At 39.9% G+C, this 24,039-nt stretch overlaps 1 protein-coding gene across 2 annotated transcripts in view; it reads left to right on the top strand.

Moving 5' to 3' along the window:
- Window positions 1–1,996: 1,996 nt before the first annotated feature.
- The window catches only part of zswim5 (zinc finger, SWIM-type containing 5), a 56,259-nt gene continuing 34,216 nt past the window's right edge, over window positions 1,997–24,039 (top strand). The window contains exon 1 of one of the 2 annotated variants that reach the window (XM_086095509.1): window positions 1,997–2,600. In XM_086095509.1, coding sequence (XP_085951635.1) covers window positions 2,072–2,600 — 529 coding nt within the window. In that variant the 5' untranslated portion in view covers window positions 1,997–2,071. The remainder of the gene's footprint in view (window positions 2,601–24,039) is intronic. The other variant, XM_086095519.1, reaches the window with a different exon arrangement.

Here is a 24,039-nt window from a genome sequence, read left to right as displayed (position 1 = left end):
TTTAGAGTTGCACCAGTTGCCACCTGATTTATACCGCTGTCTGATGTCATAGCCAGCTCAGGGGTCTTAACTCATGCAATTATTTGCCTTCTCTGCATGGTGTTTAGATGTGTGCGCGCAAGTGGACAGACATATGTACAATGGGACAAAAATTATGTCTGTTAGATCACCCAAAACATATTCAAGTGACCACAAATTCTGCCCTGTTCAACGGTTGGGAACATGACTCAAGGGGAAGTAAGATGTTGTAACTTGTTAGAGTGGCTTGGAAGGAGCACAACAAGATAAAATAGTGTTGTAACTTGTTACAGTGGCTTGGGAGGAGCATAACAAGATAAGATGGGCCTCTAACACAATAGTTCATTTCAATTAGTTTTCCAGTAAAATTTAATGCCAAAGACACTGATCACTTTCTGGATTCTAAAATGGCCAAACAGGTCCCATAACCTTATAATTATAACCCAACATATTTCTCAATATATTCTAATTGCCTAAACATAGACTCTAATTAAGTATTGCTAATTGGAAAAATTATATTGATTTAGAAGGCAGAAACACTATGTTGTGGAGTGCATGAACAGAGAGGACTTGTCCTTTTTGATACACTTAAGATGCACAACGACAATGTGAACGTGAAGTAATTAAAAAATAAAGATAATTGTGAGGAATAAATAAGATGAATTAGAATGAAGCCATTAAATTAAATACAGACATCTGCAGTAACAGTGCATCTAAGCCAGTGCTTCTCAATTATTTTCTGTTACACCACCCAAGGAGGAAGAAAATATTTAGTGTTCCCCAACTATCCGCCTCAACTATGAAAAGCATCATTTGCCCATAAAAGTATCCTTAGGAAAACAACAAGGAAATGCATATAACTAGCAACAAAGAATACTTGTTTTTTTAGTCCTCTCATCCCAGTTAAATATGTTTCCATGATATTTCTTAAGAGTTTGTTCACTGCATTGCATATCTCCTGCTCTGTGATGTGTCTGCGCACCTTTGGTCCAAAAAACAGACAAACCCTACACCTGAGCTAATACTCCCTGCACACACTCTGACAACCTTGCAGATATACAATTACATTTTTTTTCTTAGAGAAGATAACTAAAATTTCAAATTAAAAATCCACATAAAAATACATTCCTTTGAGTGTCAATGTGGTTTATTAACAAATGTTTATTACTTAAACGTTAAATAATTTGATTTGATTTTAATGTAGGTTATGAAATGTTAACAAATGTTTAGTATTTTGATGTGAGACTGACAATCATTACCATTCTTTTTTGGCACTGCAGACATACGGCCTACATACTGTATGTTTCACGATTAACTTTTTCTGATGCAGAAGCAATTGTTTATTCATGTGTGTAATTTAAAATGTTGATTAAATCATCTGCCCCTGGGTAATTCCCTAAAAGTGCTTCAAATTCATGTGTATTTGATGACCACGAGTAATTATTATGTATGGGACGCGTAATAGTGTGACATGAATTAGCAAAACACTAACTTTGTTATTCATTAGGTAAATTTGCGTTCTTTCTTTTAGTGGCCCTTAATCTAAAACGCACCTTTAAAGACCGTGACAGCAAACGTGAAAACGAATTGTGTTTGAATAAAAGAAAACATAGTATTATACTAAAAATATAAAAAAGAAGTATATATAGTAACTCACTTGTTAAGTTGTTGCCATTCTCTTTATTCCGACTGATCAACTTTGTCAAGTCACGTAGATATAAGGCACAAAGCCAACCAAACGAGGAACAGACGAGATTCGACGGTGAAATAAAATATACGCAAAGGGGCGTTTTATTTTACAGGTTCATAATGACAAACATCTGTGTTAATCAGTTTAAACCAGAACTAATAAATGATTATGGATGTGAAATACACACAATGTGGTTAATATTTTTGTGTTTAGATTTTGTAAATGTACTTTTAATTTGAAAGGTAAGGAAAGACGTTTTGTCTGCATACCGTGATTTTGCTGTGTGTGCGTGCGTGTGGTCTGCTTCCGGCTGCAACTCGGTGTCCGCACGCTGTGGGTCTTGTCAGTGTAGATCGGCTCGCCATGGCGGAAGGACGAAGAGAACATCCACCCCATCCTCTCCTGACCCTATCACCGGCTAGTAAGCGACCCTGCCTGCGCCCTGCTCCCCGGGGCCCCGGCCCTGGGCCCGGACACGGAAGCGGCTTAACTAGCTTCCGACATCGTTCCCCGGAGTCCCTTCTGGACTGTGCCGCGAAGGCAGTCGCGGAAAAGTGGGCCTTCGAAAGAGTGGAAGAGCGTTTTGAGCGGATCCCAGAACCTGTTCAGCGTCGTATCGTCTACTGGTCTTTTCCCCGGAACGAGAAGGAGATATGCATGTACTCTTCGTTTCAATGCCGAGTAGCCGGCGAAGAGGGTCCGTCGACGGCCACCAGCGGGGCAGGGGGTGCCGCGTCCGGACCTACAACTACCGCTGGTGGCGGAGGCACCTCTACTGGTGCGGCGACAACAGTGGGAACAACCGGAGCAGTTGGAACGGGAGATGCACTGCCTTTCCGCCGTGGGATCAGGCTGCTCGAGACTGGCTGCGTGGAAAACGTTTTACAAGTCGGTAAGTGGAAATATTTTCCGGAAAGTCACGCGCAACTTCTTGGATCAGCGGACTGTTGCCGAGGGTCCCTTCAGAATCTTTACCGGACACGCGTGATTGAAGTGTGCTCAGAACTCTTTCTTGACGAATTTGTCAAGCTTCCTGGTCGACATTTTTGACAAAAGTAGTGCTCGTATTCATGCAGATATAAGGTTGCTTGCGAACATACCCGATCTACTGCTGTTTAAAAATTAAAGGGCTTCCTATTGTGGCGTCGCTGCGCTTTAACTGGCCTATATTTGTGACATTTGGAATAGCAGTAAATAAGGCGTGTTATATGTTGGGTCAAAAACACTACGAGAACATTTTAAAGATGAGCTAATGTTCACTTTTTTCCCCCCACAACCGAGGCTGTTGGACACGTTGACTAGTCGGGGGAGGCACGGCGGAGGTTTCTGGCTGACAGGCACCGATACAAAAGGACTCAACCGGGCTTAATGTTTATTTGCGTCTATTCCCAATTGCAAATCTTTTTTCCCCCCCGAAACTAGCCGTTGGTTGTGAGTGGCTTAGCCAAAGAACAAAGGCTGTTATTGGGTCTCTTATTATGATTAATCCGACGTTAATCCGGAAAGAAGTCCCCCCGCACGGTTGTGTTTACTCGCCGCTGCTGGTCGGAGTGGACAAAGAGACGCGGACGCCACCAGCGCGGACAAGACCTTCTGTTAGTGGTGTTTTCCGTCACTAGTTTGGGTATAACGTTGAAATCCGTTCTTTGCGTGCGTTTGCCCAGACGCTTGCCACACAAAAGGCTCACAGTTGAAGTGATCGATAAGCATCTCGCATTTCCAGCACTGCAGAGAGAGAGAGGATGTTTTCAAACAAAGGGCCATTCCGCAAAAGCTCCTTCTCCAACGACATCCTCATTATTAGAGTCCTTACAGCCACAACATGAGCTTGAACATGGCGAAAAAGGATGGGTTTGAAACTGTGTGTTGGGGGGGAGACAGCCTCTTAGTGTTATCGGGCTATTTTTTCTTATTTGGCCATATGGCGTGAGAGGCACTGGAGCTTGTCTGGGGTTTCATGTTGCCTCAAGGTATCAGGGGAAGCTGCAAACTGTGGCTTCTTTTGGATTGCTGTATCTTATTGCATCTTTTTTAAATGGCCATTGATTCCACTCCATTACTATCTGAAACGTGAGACTTGTGAATATGAAAGCGAGATTTACTTTTAGCTTTGTTTAGTGCCATCTGGCTTGATGCGTTTGTGCAAGCTTGCGAGATGTGACCCTAAAGCGGCACCTTCATTAAAGTGTTAATGTCAGGATAATTCTAGCTGGTTGATGATTGCCTGTAATTGGGCACCATATGCAAAGAATGTTGGCAAGGGGGCTTTAACTCGCGAGAAGGGACACTTCCGGTTATCATAAACACGACCATGTGCATAAAAGCTGCACAGCATGCTGCTTTGTGCATGTAATGTAGTAATTCAAAACATATGGCACATAACTGCTGTGTATAGATTTTTTTTGTCACACATCCCCTCAGGTGTAAACTGCCATTTTAACAAAAACAAAGTATATACAGTATCTGAAAGCAAATACTAGCAGCCTTACCTGTCTCTCCACACGTTGTAGCTCATCTCCCCCAAGGTCAGTCACAGCAGGTCGACACATGGTTTTGTCTCTCTGTCAACAAAGCAGAGACCAGTTAAATAGTTGTCTGACATCAAGATAAGGTTTGGTCTGCTCTTCAGTTTGTGGCCCATGGGAACCAGTTGCTAACAATTATTTATTTTTTTACTTTTGTATCTACACAATGACATTTATACAGGCTACCGTGAACGATAAAACTATTAAGCATTCGGTTACGCTACTGGATTTGCCAACTGCTTTTCACTTGGCGCTATGTTCTATTGGCATCACTACCTGTACTCTCCTGACAGAGCTGCATGCTTCCACGTGTATTGATGATGTTTAAAAATATGGACTCTTTTTTTTTTTTTTTTGTAGGGATTTGCTGTAAGGAAATTGGTTGTTGATTTTTTTAAAGTCACATCTAAAACATCTACTCAAATCCTTGAACAGAGTGTTAAAATCAATCTTTTGTTTTGTCCCCCCCACACACACTTTTTGACTGCCATGGAGCATTACATTTTAGATAAAGCAGCGAGTGAACGGAATCTTACTTTACGCTGCCTATGAAAGCTAGAGAAGTGATAGACCGATATGTTTTTGTTAGAGTTGATACTGATACAGATTATTAATAGTCCAGGAGGCCGGTAACCGATATTTGGAGCTGATGGATAGATAGCCTTTATTGTCATTATACAATCAGATGTACAATAAGATTTAAACAGCTTTCATGTTTACTAAAAGTGAAAATATTGGCCTAAAAAACCCCAACTCCAATTCTTAACTTTGTTGATTCTTTTTTTTTAAGCATGCTGTAGGGCTGGGCGGTATAGCCAAAAAATAAAATCTCGATTTTTGCAGTCTATCAGGACGATTATGATTTTAATCGATTTTAATCTAATAAATTTAACAAACATTTACATTTAAATGTTTCATGTATTGAAAAATAATTCCTGTGCAAAATGTTCAGACAACAATAATGTATACTAATTCTAAATTAGTATTAACATAATAGTTTGTGCTTAAATGCCACAATTAAGTAGTTGGTAGCTATTGTACTAAACATGTCTTGTAAACCTCCAGAATTCTGTCACTTGTGCAAAATTACAACTCACAAAAACATCTGGAAGTAACAGAACATAAGAACAACAGCTTTAAATAATAATCCAGAAGACGAAATTCGATTTGACGGTTTAGCAAATTTCCAAATATTAGATTTTTTAAATGGTGAGGTATCGAATTTATTCGACTTATGCCCAGCTCTAGCATGCTGTATGATTATTGAACTACTGGATCAGATTTGCAAAAATATTGGATTAAAATTCTTACAAAAAGTTCAGGGACCTACAGCATGTCTAAAACGTTAAAAACTTTAAATAGTAAATTGTATTCTGTAGAATATCCAGATAATTGTCAGATTTTCCATCTTAATGCTGATGCAAACATTGCACTTGATCTGTGTTAAAGGAGGTTAAGATTCAGAAAATAATTGATATCAGACAAAACCATGGGACAGTAGGATTAACGCTTACCGTAGCTTCTTTTGTATAAGCAACCCAATTTCCTGTTATGATAGAAGGACAAGAACCAAAGAAACCTGGAAAGTTATGTTTCATTCACTCTAAATCACCTAATGTGGGTTTATACATTTGACAGGATTAGACGGTAGTATGAATGTTTGCCTAAAGTTTCAACAAAAACGAAAGCAGCCTGAAATAGTCCTGGGGAAGACAGTTCTTCTAGCGCTTAGCGGTAAGCGAATCATATTTATTTTAAACACACCTTTATATGCAATTTAAAGAATTACAATACAAGATGGATGGAAGTACCTTCAGTTCGCTGCACTACCCACAACACACACGCTTACACACACACACGCTTACACACACACCCGCTTACACACACACACACACACACACACACACACACACACACACACACACACACACACACACACACACACACACAACTAATAAACACACTTTGCAAGCGAAGTCCTTTGTCTGTCTGGGTTTAACGGTAACACTGTCTGATACGAGGGTCGTGAGCTCATCAACAACTTAACAGCCCATGTGTAATAATCTACTCCTGGCTCCAAGTCATAATTAGAATAGTTAAAGCTAAGTGTGCTTGTGTAATTTACCACCCCCACTTCCCCCAACACACCACATGTATGACCAGAAGCTTCCTTCCCTTGCCAGTGCCTTATAAAGTCCTCACAGAGCAGGAGGAAGGAATATCGCGGAGGGTGGGTCGTGAGGAGGGGTTCTCAGCTTTGAGGCAAGCTTCAGGATTATTGGGTCATGCTTTGTTACCCAGCTGTAGAAAAAGCCCTTGTTCACAGAAAGGGGGGTAGGAAGGATCTGTGTGTGAATGTATGTGTGTGTCCCAACCATGTCTCTGTCTGTAGAATGTTACGTAAAGCTGTAATGGGTCCCCAATGCCTTTTGAAGCGACGCTGGCTCTGACAAAGCGAGGCAGCAGAGTTGAACAGGATTAAACTATGCGGCAGGCGGTCAGGGGTTCTTCCAAGTGCTTCTTAAAGGCTCCAGTTCACACTGCCAGGTAGCAAGTGTCCGTTTTAGCCCAGGTAACAGTTTGCTCGGCAAGTTTTTCTGTTTCACTTTAAAAAGTTGTAAATTATATCAAAATAGCCGATTCTTACGTGCAACTTCTTTTCATCTTGTTTGGTTACGCACAGAGACGCAGTGGTACGGTAGGGACTGGATGCTCTTAATAAACTGCCTACTCCTTTCTGTGACATTGGGAATGGAATAAGAAAAAAAACGTCTTTTTGTTTCCTGAAAATGTCAGCAAGCCACTCCGAACTGTTTTGGGTTCCTTTTTGTTGAGGTAATTCCTTCATGCATAGCTGACACCGCTATGTTCATCCTTCCTAAGCAGCCGATAGTGAAAGCTCAAACCTGATTGGGGTTTGATGGGCGCAAGATCTCCCATGAACTGGACTGTTTGATGGTAAAATGGATTAAGATGTACTTTCCAGTATTTTGAGAGTCGATTTGATTCAATTTCTCTTTGGTTGCACAAGAGCATTGCGATAAAAGGACCACCGCAAGTTCATCCTTGCATGCGTCATCTTTTTTTCTTGTTCATTTCTCCGTTTTTCCTCTTTCAATTTCCAGGTTAGACGGGAAGTCTCGCAAAACCTCTCGATATTAAATATGACTTCAGAGTAAACAAACATGGCGGACCAGTGGCTATGGTTTGTGCTTTGTTTTGAGCAGAAAAATAAAACCTAAAAAGAATACCCGTTGGTCAAACTAGTGGAGACAGCCCAAGCACGGACTTTCTGTTGCGCTATGACTGTTTTGATTTTGGATTTCTCACTTTCCTTCAACGGCGATGAAGGAGAGTTTTCTGATTGGCTGCATGTCACTGCTTGTTCGTTTGTCCTCGAGGCACACCGCACACGGTGAGAAGTCAGGCCAAAACAATCCTGTTCAACGTGTTGAATATCCAGGATTTCAGATTAGAGCGGTCCAAATGTCTGGCGGAGATCAGTCCAAACACACCAGTAACCAGACACGGCAGAGATGTCTGTTAAGATGATCTTTCGGATATCAGCACATCCTTACGATTGTCGGGAGAGGAGATTCGGGGCTAATATCAGGCAAATTCTCCTGCCATGTGAACCGGGCTTATGAGGCGATCTTTCTGCTGACTTCAACGCCAAAAACAGTCTTCAATTCTCTGCAGCTTTGGCAACTTCTGACGTGTTTTCTTGTTGGTATTGCATATCATGGTTTAAGTGTCTGTACCATCTTTTTAAACTGCTGGTTTTCAACTGTTTGAAGGTCCTTGTGTATGAATGTGGCCAGAAATGCTGTTATCGTCTGTTTGCGGTCAGAACTTGGCTGCAGTTGTATGGAACTGAAAGTCCGATTTAAAAGTAGAAGGCTCTTTCTTCAGGCTCTGACTGTTTGCTAGTCACCATGTTGTGATTGTTTGGTCGAACACCGCTTCAATCCATACAATGCGAATCACATGCAAAGCAAGCGTCCGCCACGGGCCTGGAGTTGAATCCATTCAGAGGATTTGCTGAATCAATATTGAATTGTGGAGGTAAATTGCTGAATCGATATTGAATTGCAAGAGGAAGTATTGTAATGCATTCATCAATCAATATTTTTACCACCCCTACAGGTAGCTCAATTCCACAGGGACGTGTGGTCAGGGCAGGCAGAGCCTCCTCCGCTCATCTGCATATGAAGAGAAAAAAAAAAAAGTTAAATTATTTTCCATTTTAGTTTTCTGGTCCGTCTTTTACATTTATTTACTTTTTCCAATCCATTAATGTCAATGAATTCTTCCTTAAAATAGCTGAATTTGCATATTTCCTCTTTAAATGTGGTGAAGAAGGGAAGACCGGCTATGAAAAGACATTGCACCCTATGCGACGATGCACACATTAATCGATGCAGGCAGTTAGTGCAGTCTGCCCTGCCCTCACATCAGACATTGCATTTTCTCTTTATATCACCAATATACAGGCATGTTTTTATCAAACACTTGGCAGGTGGCAGTGCTAAGTTCTACTGGTGCAATGTGTAAAATAAGTGCAGCACTCTTCCACTAGGCTTTAAAAAAAAAAAAAAGAACATTCTACTCGACATATTGAGATTGCCTAGCTATAAAAATCCACTTTACATTGCTTTTAAATGTACATTTTTAAAGCATAATTGGTACTAAATAATTCAACATTTTATTAACCTAGGAATGACATTTTCAAAACAAAATGACAAATAAATACATTTGAATTGTAACATTTTTATTCAACAGTACAACAAATACAATACAATATAAAATAAAATAAAACCATGAACTACTAGAAATAGAGCCCCCAGGAATAATGAATACACCTTATCAACTGAAAACTCAAGTTATGCCTGTCCAGTGTTTATAATATTTCAGCATTGTTTATTATTATTATTTTCCTCTAACTTTAGTGCTTTTAAATGCGTGGGTGGGTGTAATCAATGGTAGCTTTGTCCTTGTAGCTTTTGAAGCAGGCATTTGCTGTTGTACTCAGTTATTGCACCATCCCACACCTGTCTTTTATTAGTTTTGTGCGCAAGTATGTTTGAGTGTGCATGTGCACACATGGTGGTTACACATTTGGCCGCTGTCCACGTTTCAGTCAGAGGAAGGCTGGACTTGAAAGGAATGGAGGATTTTGATGTTGCATGGTTGTAATTGCCAGACACATGTTGGGAGAAAGGATGAGTGCAAAGACATGGCAGGAAAGGAGATATCTGAAAAGCAAAGTGTTTGGCTTCTTGTCTTATTAGTTGGTGCAACAAAAAATGTTTAAAAAAAAAAGAAGTGTATATGCTTTTTGGCAGTTTATTCTGATTGTCCTCTATCGATCATGTGCATTGAACCAAAATTGCAATTTCAATACTTTCAGGCTTTGTATTGTCAAAATAATTTAATCAGCAAAACTGTAACCTTCCCTCATTTTACTGCTGCCCAACCCTTTTTCTTGGTACAAGTTCATGAACAGTGTTGCACCATTTAGCTGCTTGTATTGATTACTTGATGGTTGGGTAGAAGTCATTCAAGCACAACTGCACTTTTAGTCTTTTCTCATTTGTCCGCTCAAAGCTTATACATTACTTAGTGTTTTTGGGGAGTAGGGGAAGATGGTGACAAACCCGTGTCAGTTTGGACATCAAACAATATACATCGGAAGAGTTGTTCACTGGAAACATTTCAAACACAAGACAAGTAATTTTGCTGGTAACCCCTACCAGTAGCACACCTGTTCTTCTATCTAGCTATGGTGCATAAACATGATATACTTGTAATGATGAATTTAGTCCAGCATTTTCACAATCGAGTAGAATAGAACCAACAGCTTTAAAGTAACTGTTGACTTACATTTTATATATTACACATCATCCGTATAATAGTTCCAAGCACATATTAATCTCCCCAAAATTGCATGTATTTTTGCTCCCATTCATTAGTTTCACTAGCTCTGTCACTGTTTTCCATTTCTCTTTTGCTTTTCATCCATCCATCCATTTTCCGAACCGCTTATCCTTTTGAAAGCTCCAAATGTGGTGCTTTATTGCTTTGCCATGCCCACTTGGAAATACGCAGCAGTAGATCACATCAGCACAGATAGTCGTCACTCTTCTATTGAGAACACATGCATACACCGAGTTGTAGTGAATGGCTGTCTCTATTGTGATTCCTTAAGATCCTTAGCACTCATAACAGCAGCACTCTTAACAGAGCCAGGACTGAAGAGTGCCCATTGGAGCGCATTGTGTTTGAAGCATCCATTATAGATGTATTAGAAACTATTTCCATACGTATGGAGGACTTTGATCCAAGGAAATGGTAATCAAATATGATAATGTACTTCCTTTTTTTTTGGTAAAAAATGTGCACATCATCAGTCTGTGCACATGTCTTCCTGCCAGATGAAAACATGCTGTATTTAACATTTGGTACGCAATTTATCATCCTTGGCCTCTTCAAAGCGTTCAAGCTTTTATCAGTAGAATTGATCGCATCTGGCCATCTTGGTCTTTTCATTTCACATTCACTTCAGTCCTCTTCCTCGTTTGTATGAAAAGACGCATTTCGGATTGAAAAGACTTACAATTGGATCACTTAAAGACAATATATACATTTATGGTGACTGTGTGCATTAGTAAATTGGTGGGCTGATGTGACTGCATTGTTTTGTGCTATTTTCATTCACATGCACTCTAATATAGTTGAAAACGATGAACCACTCATTTTTCTCCATGTATAAATTGTCATTGTCGAACCACAGTCTGTGCTGCACCACCAGTGCCTGGATTGCTGAGTGACCAAAGCACTCTAATAAATTACTGTTGTTAAAGAAAACCAGATTTTCCAATACAATTTGGTTACGCTGTTTAGGGTACAAATTAGTTTTTTTCCTTTGTCACAGGTTTTAAAGGGCAATAATGTAAGCAATCTCGTCTAAAGTACTTGTTTATCTTTCCTTTTGGTTTACCAACTAAAGTGATACGATACAAATACGCCGGTACCATAATAGGGTAGAGATTGACACTTTGCCATTGATTGGTTAACAGAGACAGTTGCTTAAGTTTGTCAACAAGTTAGGAAGAACAACCTGAGAATCTACGACAGAGAAAAAATTCAGCACTACATCACACAACATTTGTAGCAAACACAAACGTCGCCATCTGAACTGTCGCAAGTTATTGATGGCAACCAGAAGGCATGATACCTGTTATACGGGGGCAAATTTTACCTAACTGTACAGCTAATGTACAGTATGTGCTCTAAAACAATGACATGGTGCATTCTACATCCACATTGTTTCCAGCTGTGTCAAGCTCAACAAACATTTACTCAATTGCATTATCAAGTCTGAGGAGGTGTTAGTCAGCCCTTTATCATTCAGACTCACCATCCTCACTGTGACTCACTTTCGAAGCCGTTAGGTCATGTTGGTCTTCCTCTATAAACAAGTCAGTCAGCCAGAAGATAGCAGGTCTGAGGTAGAAATGTTTTAGATGAAGATGCCTCATCACTACTTTCCATGAGTGTTATTTCTGTGTGTGTGTGCGCGCAAACATGTATATGCGCTCGCCATCCTCTCTTTCACGCCTGCCTGCTAATCATGCCACTTTGTGAGTTGTTTTGGGTGGTTGGTTTACTACAGCCCATTACGCTGACGTCTCACAGAGAAATGAATGGTAAGATAGCTGAAGAGTGAAGCACATGAGGCGATAATGAAAAAAAAAAAAACTGTCTCGTGAGGGGGATGGGTGAGAAATGAGAGATACGCAGAGTGTGAAGGATGGAGGAAAATGTAGGGAGATTTAAAGGAGGTGTGAAGGAAGGAAGCAGGCGCAAGAAGAGCTGAAAGGCAAATCTAAAAGTACGCACAAGCAACTTGTCACCTCTGGATTCCCACTTCACACACGCACACACACACACACACACACACACACACACACACACACACACACACACACACACACACAGTAGTCCATCACACGTGTGTGCGTGTGTGTGGTGGTGGGCTTCCAAGGTGTTCTACAATGGGGGGATGGAGATGCCCTGAGAAAAGAAGGAAGTCAAGAGATAAATTGATTGGAGCAGTCAAGTGAAGTAGTCCCCACTTGCTACACATGTTGTGGTCAGCCATCATGAGGATCGGTTATTCATTTCAAAACCAGAATATTGGCAATTTTTGGATTTTGGAAGGCCATGAAAACGCAAAAAGCACAAAAAACCGAATATGCTCTTATTCGGGTTTTTAATAAGACCCTCGAGTTACCCCTTTCGTAAACGCGTATAGTGGTACCTCAATTGAATGAGGTATTGCTTTCTGTTCTGCACATGCTTTAGTTGCAATGATTCTTGGTATTTTGAGTACAGCAACTACTTGCATGCTGTGCACCGTCCCACTTGCTAAATGAGCCTAATTTAAATACATTTGATTTCTCTGCTGCATTTTCACATTATTTTCTGTGTGTATATATGTCTGCGTCTGGCACGTAACCCACTGGAAATAGAAAAGCAGAAGTAAACAAACATGACTAAGCAGCAAAGTACCACACTTTTGGAGCAAGGAGGAAACTCCTTCATTAGTGTGGCACTGGTAAGTGACATGAATATAATGTCTTTTTATTGACTGTAGAAAATTATTTGTGAATGACGCCGTCCCCGGCGCAGTTTCGATCGGGATATTCCCATTGATCACAATGGCCATTTATAAAGGAGTAACTCTGTCTGTTCTCGCATGTAAACGGATTACTGTATCCCGAATGTTTCAAAAAACCATAGTCAGTGTGGTTGAGACAGACAAATCGACACTGCAGAAAATGCACAAAGAAATTAATTTTAATTCAACTACTGGTTTGGTCAGCCACTTTTCATTTCAAGCGTGTCCTTCCCTGTTCCTTCATATGGTACCCCCACTCTACCATGCTCTTCGCACCCAAACAATGGTGATAAAGACTCTGTTTTCAGGCTCACTTGAGAACCTCTATATTATAGAGCAAACAAACCCGGCAGAAACAGGATATTGTGGGGGGTGGGGAAATGCGACTGGCACACGCTTGTCTTAATGAAGAGGCACGGTGAGCCTCATGTCAGTAGCTTTGGCAAGCCCAATTGCCGCTAGCCTTAATAGATCTATACCAATGGCACCGGAACCACAGAACAGAAAAACAAGTGCAGATGTTAAATGATGCTGCGTCACCAGATTATTATGCGCGGCTCATAACTGTGTGCCAGTGAGAACTTTATTCACCATAAAAGTTTTAGGACATCGAGCACCAACACCAAGACACATTACGGCAATGTGTCACTAGGTGAGTTTCCATCCACCTATTTTTATTCGAATTTTCAAGAATTGCGAAAAAGAAACTGAATGGAAACGGCAGAAATTTGAAAAAAGGCCCAAAATTTGCGAAAAAGTTTTTACGCTTGGAGGGAGTGGTTTTTGAAGCGTATCGAAAAAGGAAAATGCGCATTTTGGCAACGGAAACAGGTTTTGCGAATAAGCGACAAGACCGGATATACGTCGCACGTTTTGACCGATACTACGTCACACGCACGTTTGTAGTCACAATAAATGGTGGATAATAAAGTAAGATATGTCTGGGGAGACGAATAAACATGATTCTTTTTATAATTAATTAAAGAAAAAAACATGAATGCAATTTTAGATGGCTTTATTAACATCAGCTCTCAATGTATCGACACACTTCACTTACATACGGGAGGGAAGCCAACAAGACAAAACTACTTCCGTTCAGTCTGTCAAAGCCAACATTCCCACCTGGAACTCCTTATTGTCCGAAAGTTCAGTCACTACGTCATCTCGCGGTGCATATTCGCAAAAGAAGAGCGAATGGAAACGGGCATAAGTCGCATGTCTGTTTTGTGCATTTCCATAAAATTTGCATAACATTTTCGAAACATTTGGATGGAAACCTGACTACTGCTGTTGTAACACTAGTCAGAATACTGCATACGACCGGGCTCATTGAAGTGTAGATAATGGTGAATGATATTCTTAATTATTTGTGTTTTAATTTATTTTGGCCCTTCTAAATACTTTGTGTGTCTTCACCTGAAAACGGCCACTGGCACTAAAAGGTTTGAGGACTGCTGCCTTTATATACAGTATATACTGCAAAGGTAAAAAAATAAAAATACTGTATAGTGGTGCATTGTTGGAATGTTTATACTCAGTAAATAGTTTGATTAATTTCCCAATTATATGTATTCTTTGAAGCATTAAAGGGAAGTCAACCACATTTTTATAATAATATGTTCCATGCAGCCCCACTAGTTTGTGGAATATGAAAAAAGCAGCAAAATACAACCAATTTTTATCCATCTCAGGGGGCAGCCATTTTGCCACTTGCTGTTGAGTTAAAAATGACATCACAATTGCTCAGGGCTCAGTCCAACCAATCACAGTTCACCTGTTTTCTGGGTTTGGTCATGTGACGTTCGTAAACTGAGCTGGATAAAAACGGGTGGATTTTGCTACTTAATTCATATTCCACAAACACAATATTAATCAGAATGGTATGTTTAGACTATTGGGGGCTTAAGAAAATATTGAGTTGACTTACCCTTTAACATTAATTTGTGCAATTTTAATACCAATCTACCTTTATGTTTTTTAACATGTGGACATACTCTGACAATCACGGCGCAAATGTGATGAAATCAATGAAAGTCATCTGAATGCGTGACCTTCATCCTCCTTTTTAGAAATCCCCATAACTTTTTTCCATAGACGAGCATTTACATCTGTATAGCTCTGATGGAAGCTTGTTTCGCTACCGTGTAGCTTTTCTATTTTATCTCAATTTTGCCCTGAAAAAGTAGCATCTGGCCTACTAAGCATTTTTCCTGCAACTGTAGCAGAAAGAAAATCATTGGGTGTGTATGAGAGTTCAAAGTTTTCATCATATTCAGTGGGATGAAACGCCACTGCTGTAACAATGGGATTAAAGTGATGAGTTTGAAAGAAGCAATTAAATAGTGTCTTATTGTAGCAGTTTTTTGGGGTTTTTTTTTTACACTGCTAAGGTTTGCCATATTTTCTTGGGGGCTTTTCAGCTCTTCCCCAGCATTGATTGATTGATGGGTGGGAAAGCGTTTCAACGTGATAACATGAAAGCTCTCAAGCGCTTGCAAAGCAACAAGTGGTGCTGTAAAACCTGTACTGGCTCAAACTGTGAAGCTGTTTCAGCATTTAGCAAAAAAGGCAACATAAATTTCTCGGCTGCATATAGACTTAGCTTGGCACACCTTTGAACTTCCAATGACAATTTAGGTTGTAAACCAGTGGTTACAGAGAGGGCAGCCCTTTGTGTTTCATTGTGGGGAAAACCATTAGATTATGATCCACTGTTGCCCAGCTCCTGTTTTTCTATTTGCCCTCCTTATCTCCACCTTTTCAATTCACTTTCATTTTAATTAAATGGCCTAAATTCTTAAAGAGGAAGTACGCCCCATAACATCATCCCCCACCCCCCCACCCCATGTTTTTTTTCTTCTTCTTAAGAATAATGTGTTGTATACAGCCCCACTAAATAAAATAAAATACGGCATTCTGGTTAATATTGTGTGAGTAAAATATGGGTTAAGCAGCAACATCCAGCCATTTTTATCAATATCAGAAGGCGGCCATTTTGCCCACTTGCTCTCTATGGAAATGGCATTACAGTTGCTCTGGGCTGAGGCAATGACCAATCACAGCTCATCTGTTTTCTGAAGCTGAGCTGTGATTGGTTGTTACCTAAGACCTGAGCAACTGTAATGTAATTTCCATAGAAAGCAAGTGGCAAAATGGCCGCCTTCTGATATTGATAAAAACGGCTGGATTTTGCTTCATAACTCATATTCCACAAATGTAATATTAGCCAGAATGTCATGTTTAGACGAGTTAGGTCACACATAACAGATTATTGTCAAAAAAATGTTTAACACTGACTTCCCCTTTAAATGTTCTCTTCCCCAGAATTTCTGCTGATGTGTGAATCAACACATGCAAAAACTTGCTGTGTTGTTGTTAAATGAGCCTGTAAACTATGCCAGTCAGTTACATTTGTCAGTCTGGCGTGGCGTATACAACCACAGAGGGGTTAAAATGCACTCCATTTGAGACTGTTGCCAGGTGACCATTTCAGCCATCTCAGTAGATGCAATGGTAGCACAAATGGGTGAAGGGAATGCTGAAGAATGCTTTTAATATAAAAGACAACAAAACCTAGAAAGAGTGTTTTTTTCTCAATGTCTGGAGCAGCTCACTGCTGCTGCATTACTTTATTTTGACACTTAACAATGGGGCGACGTGAGCTCATGTGGAGACTATATGCTCACTTGCCTTTCATGAAGAGCATTTACAAGAACCTTGTACAATCTTTGCCAACTCTATTCATTAATTCATTTCTTATTGGGACAGAGATAACCGGATTAGTGCGCCAAGTGCGCAGGAGTCAGCAGAGAGAGGAAGGACCCTTTAACCCTCTTCACTTTTGAAGACAATAGCTGAATGTGTGTCTGTCTATGACTTTGCTTGTGTCCTTGCCAGATGGGGCCAGTGCTTCTTGCAGCTAAGAAAAACGGCACAAACACTCAAAACGTCGCACCACATACTACACACTCCATACTTTACATTCTCCTGCTCTCGTGTTCCTCCTCGTTCGTGTCCAATTCTCCACTTAACTAATGAAACAACATATCAAATGCAAAACATCAACGTGATATTGGAACTCAGAAAATGTACGCATATGATTAAAATCTTAATTTATGCAAGTTTGTTTAAACCTACAGTACACACTGTTCTGGCAGTAGCTTATATGTTAGGTCTCTTTGTAACTGGAAGGTTCTGATTGAACCCTTAAGATATTATGCAAAGAATGCTGATAAACAATCAATATGAATTTTCCTTGATGGGAAAAAATGTGGGCCCAAAAAACCCTCAAAATCTAAAAAATAAAATAAAATAAAATAAAAGAAGGAAATACATTAAATAGAATTTGAATTTATTTTTACAAATATGCAAAGCAAATCCGCAGGTGCCGAACTGTGAGTATATATTTATGTTTGACCTTTTAATTTCTTATTTTAATTTATAGAGTTTTTGATGCATTCAGCTGCTTCTCACCTTGTCTACAATTTATTAACTTTGTTATTGGGCTGATGTTTCCGTACACCCTTCCACTGTTACTGAGAAATCACTCGCATGCATGCAAGGAATGCAAACGCATAACCCCCCCTCCCCAAACATAAAACACATACACGCGCACACGCACACACACACACGCAGTCCTTGTGCCCTGCCAGTTTTGCAGGTCATTGTGTTTGGCACGTGGCCACTATATTCCTTAGTTACACAGACACAACGCATGCGTGCACACGCACACATCACACTCGGTCCCCGCCTGACTCCTGCTTTGGCAGACAGCTCCTGCTGAGTAAGTGCGCTCACTTGCCCCCCTCCCCCTCGGATGCACTTTTGTGTACTGGTAGGTTTTTTCACACGAGCCTGCCTTGCATCCCTCTCCTTACCTTCATGTCCCCATGGTGGTCTCATTTCACATTCTCATCTCTATACCAACACATTAGACATGAGCACAACAAGATCCTTTTCTCCGGCTGTACACCTGACGCCATGCAGTCCTAAGGAATCCATCAAATGGGCTTTAATGTCTGCCTTTTGCAGCATTGCTTAGCTAAACTGCGTTGTGTTGAGGTTGCTGTGATGACTAAATCGATTATTCACCTGCTAGCTAGAATGCCTCAACAACTCAAGCTACAAATTCAAGGTGTGGTATCAGGGATTGTGCAGTTGCATTATGCCTCAAGCAAGAGTTTCTCAATGCTTGGTAAAGTTAGTGCTACCAATTCTCACTTGCTCCCTGACTAATGTCTATATGTCAAAGACTCAAAACAGTTTTCAACCTTGTTTGCCTGTGCATATACCTATTTTGATATTGCCTTCATGTTGATATTTTTCCAATTGGATTTGTTGTCCATGTTGTTTTGCAGCCAAATTAACTGATTGAAGAACTTTGAGTTACACTGTGTAAACAAACCACTGAGGAACGCATAGTAGGACTATTTTTATTATTATTATTATTATTATTATTATTATTGTTATTATTATTATTGCACACAAATATAATATATTAAAAAAAAAACATGAAGTTTACACTTTTGGCTTTAAAGCTTAAACGCAGAAAATTCAATTTTGAATAGCTACTGCCACCTGTTGACGAATAATGAAACTGCCCACGCCTTTCTTCACGTACACAATGCGCACATGACGTCACATCACACACATCACACAGGGTGGGGGTGGGGTGGAATATTCGAACCCGAATCCAGTCTGAAAACTATTGCCCAGAGGCTTGTAGGAGTACCATTGTGAGCTAAGGTGTTAATCTACTAATTAGAAGATGTTTCATTCATAAATGGTCAAATAAAAAGGCCATTGTCACGATATTTTTGGCCAAATTGTTACATAGAGGGACATATATCAGAGAAATTAAAATATTTGTGTAATGATAGTTGGGTCTGTCCTCTGATTAAGTGTGGAATTAAACAACCCAATAACGCTATAGTTATACAGGCGTGCCTATTTTTGAAAATTTGCCTGTGAAATGAGCCGTTCTGAGCTTCTGCACGGCTGTTATGAAACAGTGGGGATAATTAAAATAATGACCACACCCACACAGATTTCCTCAGCAATTGACTTGGCTGCTTGCTAGGCTGGACGTATTGTAGATCAAATGAAAGGACCACTTTGAAGTGCTGGACCAAGCACAATCGTGTCAAAGTCAAAATGTAAACTTAAGAGGGAGGATTTTTTATTTTAAGGCCATATTGGTCTGCCCTAGATTTCTACCTGGTATACTGATCTTATATGTGCTTTGTTTAAATAAACACATGAAGTCCAGTTCTTTCCACAGCCCCCATCAGGCTATTATTTATCGGTTTCTTGTTCAAAGGACGATATAAGGGACATAGTGTAGTGCAGCATCTTTTCACTGAGATCTGATGAAAATAACCTGTTTTAAGTGCTGAGTGCTCTACTTTTCTTTATACCTGAGAAGAGAGGGCAGCATTGTCTGTGCACATAAATGTATGTTTTATTGTCATGCCAAAGAAAAGCAGGCCTTGGCTGTGCCAAGTGGTACCAAGCCAGTTGGCTGTCACTCACACTTTTGTTTTGTGTGTTGTTCTGTATTCAGCCCACAGCACACATTGTTGTGAGGAGGCTTTCACTTGCTTCCCCCATGCTTTTGTGTGTATGTTTTATGGTACTGACATTGATAAAGGGAGAGAACTAGAAATGTGAGTTTCTGAGTTTCAATAGATAGAGGCTGTGCTCACACACGTAGTTTTGCACTAGACCAAAATACAATTGTTTTATTTGGTTAGTGTCGAGTAGACATTTGGTCAGGTTTGCTTAGTGATGCATTTTTGTTTTATCAATGGACTAAAAATTGCCCACTAAAGGCATTGCGCCATAACCTGATTTGTCTGCATTTTTGTGCTATAAATCACAAAACACAAATTTTCCGAACATAAATGCAGTCTGCTGGGTTAAATGTGTTATTTATTTCACAAAAAGCATGAAACAAAAGAAAGCTTTCGCGAGTTCTAAATGCCCTTGCTCAATTTTGTCATTTGTCACTGGCCAGTGTCCTTGCTATGTGCAGTGGTTACACGTTGTGTAATGATGATACAACTTTTTTTAAATATATATTTTTAATGTAATTCTCTACAGTTCCAATGGGCGGGGGGAAAGAACACATAATCAGATTACAGGTATATTTATATTGATTATTTTGCAGGATTACTTTTTTAATGTGGGGGTGGGGTTTGTTGGGTGGGGGTGGGGGGGGGGGGGCTGGTTGTTGATTTCAGCCCTTGCTTCTTGCTACCAATCAAATCGCCTTTTCCAGACTTAAGTGAATAGATATGTCACAGTATACTGTAGTTCAGGAGTTCCAGTTCGGGGTGTACCCCCGCCTACTGCCCGAAGCCAGCTTCGATAGGCTCCAGCACCCCGCGACCCGAGTGAGGAATAAGCGGTTAATAAGATGGATGGATTCTTATGTAATTGTAAACATGTCAATTAATTGACAAAAACTTCAATTTCTTAAATAATTCAACTTATTTTTAGTCCATTGTTCAAATATTTATTTCATTCATTTATTTTTTGTGCAAATAATCAATTGTTAAATCTTTTAAGGAAGGGTCCCCATCACCAGGTATAAATACAACAATTTTCACATTATTTCCTTTCTCTTTCAGAATTTCCTTTATGGCCAAATATATGTCTTCTCCTCTCGTATGTGTTTTTAAAGCTGTGATACCCAAAATGTCTTCTCTAAATGTTTTAGTCTCCTCGTGATAGAATTGGACATACAGTAAAAGCTGAGGATTGTCACTTACATCAGTTAATTGATTCATCCGCAGCTAGTGAAATATACCCGGCACTTTGGTTGGCGCTGAGGCCGTCCATCTGGGAGTGCACGTCCTACAAGTGCAGCTCAGCTATTGTTGTTGTGGATGACAAGATAATTTGACGGACCATAAATTGCTCTCCTTTCTCTTCAAATAGCGTGTCTGCCATTGCTTCCAATTTCCAAATATTCCTCAACTATTCCGGAGACGTTTAGTGAGCACTCGTAGGCAGATACACGGGACTCGTAGCGCTTGATGCCAGTAAAATTAAAGCATATCAGTCCATTCACTTTTCAGTGTCTACTTTTCTGACTTTTGAAAACGCCATACTTCATCACGTTTATCGTGAGAAAGTGTGTACACCGTGAAAGGGTCTAGCTGCAGACGCTGGGCGAGTGGAGCTCTACCGGAAACATGTGGCCTGTACCGGAAACACGTGACTTCGAGCGACGCACAAAACGCTTTTTTTAAGCAAATAATTTTTTTAAACTAATAAATAACTTCATAAACTATTTAGTTAATTTGAACAAAACAGTATGCAAACATGTAGAAAATTTGAATATAAATAATGTATACAACATCCATCAGAAACACGTTGCCTCTGAACGAAGCCCAGTCGGACTTAACATGCATGTCCTCAAATATACCGTGATTTAAATGTCGACCTTTTTTTTTTATAAGGAAATCGAACGTTTTGGAAGGACATTGAGGAGGGTTAAAACAAAGCAAGCCTTGTTGGTATTTGATAATTTGAAGAATTTATTGTCTGATTAGACCTCTTTTTTGTTTTGTTTTCCTTTTGTCTTGTTCGAATGCACGGTTCTATGTTACGTTGTGTGCTCAGTTTGCAATTCTCATGTTCTATGGAGAAAGACTTGGAGTAGATTTAGTAGGAATTAGAATCCTGCTGTGGTTCATTTACAAAAGGAGTTGCCACTCTGGTCTGTGCACACTAATATTGTGGGGTGATTTAGGAGCTGAGTTTTGTCTAAACAGCTATAACAAAGGTCCTTTTGTTAACATAACAAATCGTAAAGGCTTAACAGACCAGCCTGTGAATGCAGCCCAGGGGGACTCAACTTCACATTGTTGTGAACACTGTGGTGACTTGGATAAAACAATGTGATATTTTCATGTCATAATTATTGATTAGAAACCATAAATATAAGCTAGAATGACAAAAATATTATTTTCCCAATTTATTTCACCACAACTCATCATGTGCATGTTACAAGTCTATTATAGAAAAACACCTGTCAGAGAATGTTGGACCAGCTTGATTTTTCTTACAAGGTTTCTGCATAACTCGTGTTTCTGCATAACTCATTGATCATGCTTTTTAACTAATATTGTGACTTTCTGGCAGAGGGCGTGGCCATTATGGTGCCACAATTCTGATGATTCATCATGACAATAACAGCTGCTGTAACATGACCCAGATGTTCATATCTTCATATCTTTCAGACATTTGATAAGTGTCCAGGCCTGAAGACATCTACGAACATATTTTTTTATTGTAGTGGTAGCGCAACCTACTGGCAAAAGGAAATGCATACTTTATTTCTTGGTGTTTTTGTCCTTGCGTTTAACCAGATCTATTTACTCAGGACAGTGTTGCTTGAGGAGATCCACCGGGTTGATGAAGATTTCTTTTTCTCAAGTGAGGTGTATTAAGTGGTTGTGATGTTAGTGTTGTGAAGGCCAAATTCGGATGCACACCTTCTTCCGCAGGGCAGTGTTGAGACTCATACTAAAAATGTATGTACTTTAGAATTTGGCCTAAATTTTGGTATTGAATAGAGCTAATATTTTAAGTCTTCCTAGAAGTTTTTTTCTGATTATCTTCAGACTTTGGGTGTTTCACCTTAAGGTGCTAAAGATGGAAAGTTGATCAAAGGTATTTTACATTGTTGAATGCTGTGGCTGTTGCTAGGCTGTTTGCTAGAATTTTTTTTACCAATTTGAATTATCTAAACATGTAAAGACAAATGAAGTATTGCACACACATCAGGCCTGGCAATAAATTCAATATTCTAGATCCCAGGTTCTCAAGTACCCATATCCAGCCTGTTTTCCGTGGCTGTGTTCGACTGTGCACCCTACTCCCTATATAGTGCCCTACTGAGGGGTCAAGCCATTTTGTAGTGGCGTCCGAATGTCCAGGAAACGAAAATGTAGGGCACTCAAAATTACCCACAATGCACTCTAAAAAGTAATGAACATCGATGTTCACTCAAACGGGGTTGATATAGGCCACAATGCATTGCGAGTATGAAAAAAACTAAACATGGTGCGAGCACAGCGCAAGCGTGGGAATCAAAGCGATGTATTAAATATATACAAAGGAAATAATTAATTTGTTTTAGTTGAAAATATGTACAACAAAGGAAATAAAGTACAGTTTTAAAACATTTTCATTCACAATAAATAGCTGGTGATTTATGCGTCATGACAGTTACGGTGGTCACGTGATATGCGACGAGGCGAAAGTAGTGAGCAGGCTGTCCGAATCGCCAAACAGAATGAGCGCACTACATATTAGACCACTTCATAGTGTGGGGCTATGTAGTGAATGCAGGGTTAGGGGATAAGGGTGGACATTCATACACAGCCCATGTCTCCCACAGCCAACACAGGTGTTTCAAACGATCAGCTAATCAGCAAGATCTGCATGAAGCCTGATAACGATCTTCAGCTGTGTTGTCTGAGAGAGACATGGAAAACAGGCTGGATAGGGGTACTCGAGGACTGGGGTTGAGAACCACTGTTCGAGACGGTTATTACAAAAACAAAAACAAAGGCTCAATAGCCAGCCACCCTTATACATATTTAACAAAGCAGCCCCAGTTCTACATTTCACCTAGGTCTACAAAAATTGCAAGGCACATTTAAAGGGACACTTGATTGGGATGAGCATTGGCACTTATATGATAGGTCTGTATATAAAAATTATGTCAGCACTAAAATTCATCTCCCTGAAAAACCCATTAGAGATTCAATGTGTTTTATATGACTACATTTCATACATTTTGCCCTGCCCACTTTTTGGGCGTGTCCTGCCTTTTTCTCCCATCTCACCCCGTCAACGTCATTGACTGGAGGAGGCTCAACGTCCAGCTCAACGTGTGAAAATATAAAAGCGATTGGCACATTATTTGGGATTTTATTGACATAATGTTTGCTCCTATGAGGAAACAGCACTACCACCCCCACTAAATAAAAAATATTGCACCGATTGTTGTTTTTTTACTTTTACAGGTTAGCCTGGACAAGAGTAGGAATGTGTGTGTGAATTTAGGTGGCGATTGGTCTCCGTTTTTATACATTTAATGACGCTAA

The sequence above is a fragment of the Leptonotus elevatus genome, chromosome 1 (assembly GCF_054856555.1).
Source record: "Leptonotus elevatus isolate MCC_2025b chromosome 1, RoL_Lele_1.0, whole genome shotgun sequence".
In the NCBI taxonomy this organism is placed as follows: domain Eukaryota; kingdom Metazoa; phylum Chordata; class Actinopteri; order Syngnathiformes; family Syngnathidae; genus Leptonotus; species Leptonotus elevatus.
This window is presented reverse-complemented; position numbering and strand designations above follow the sequence as displayed.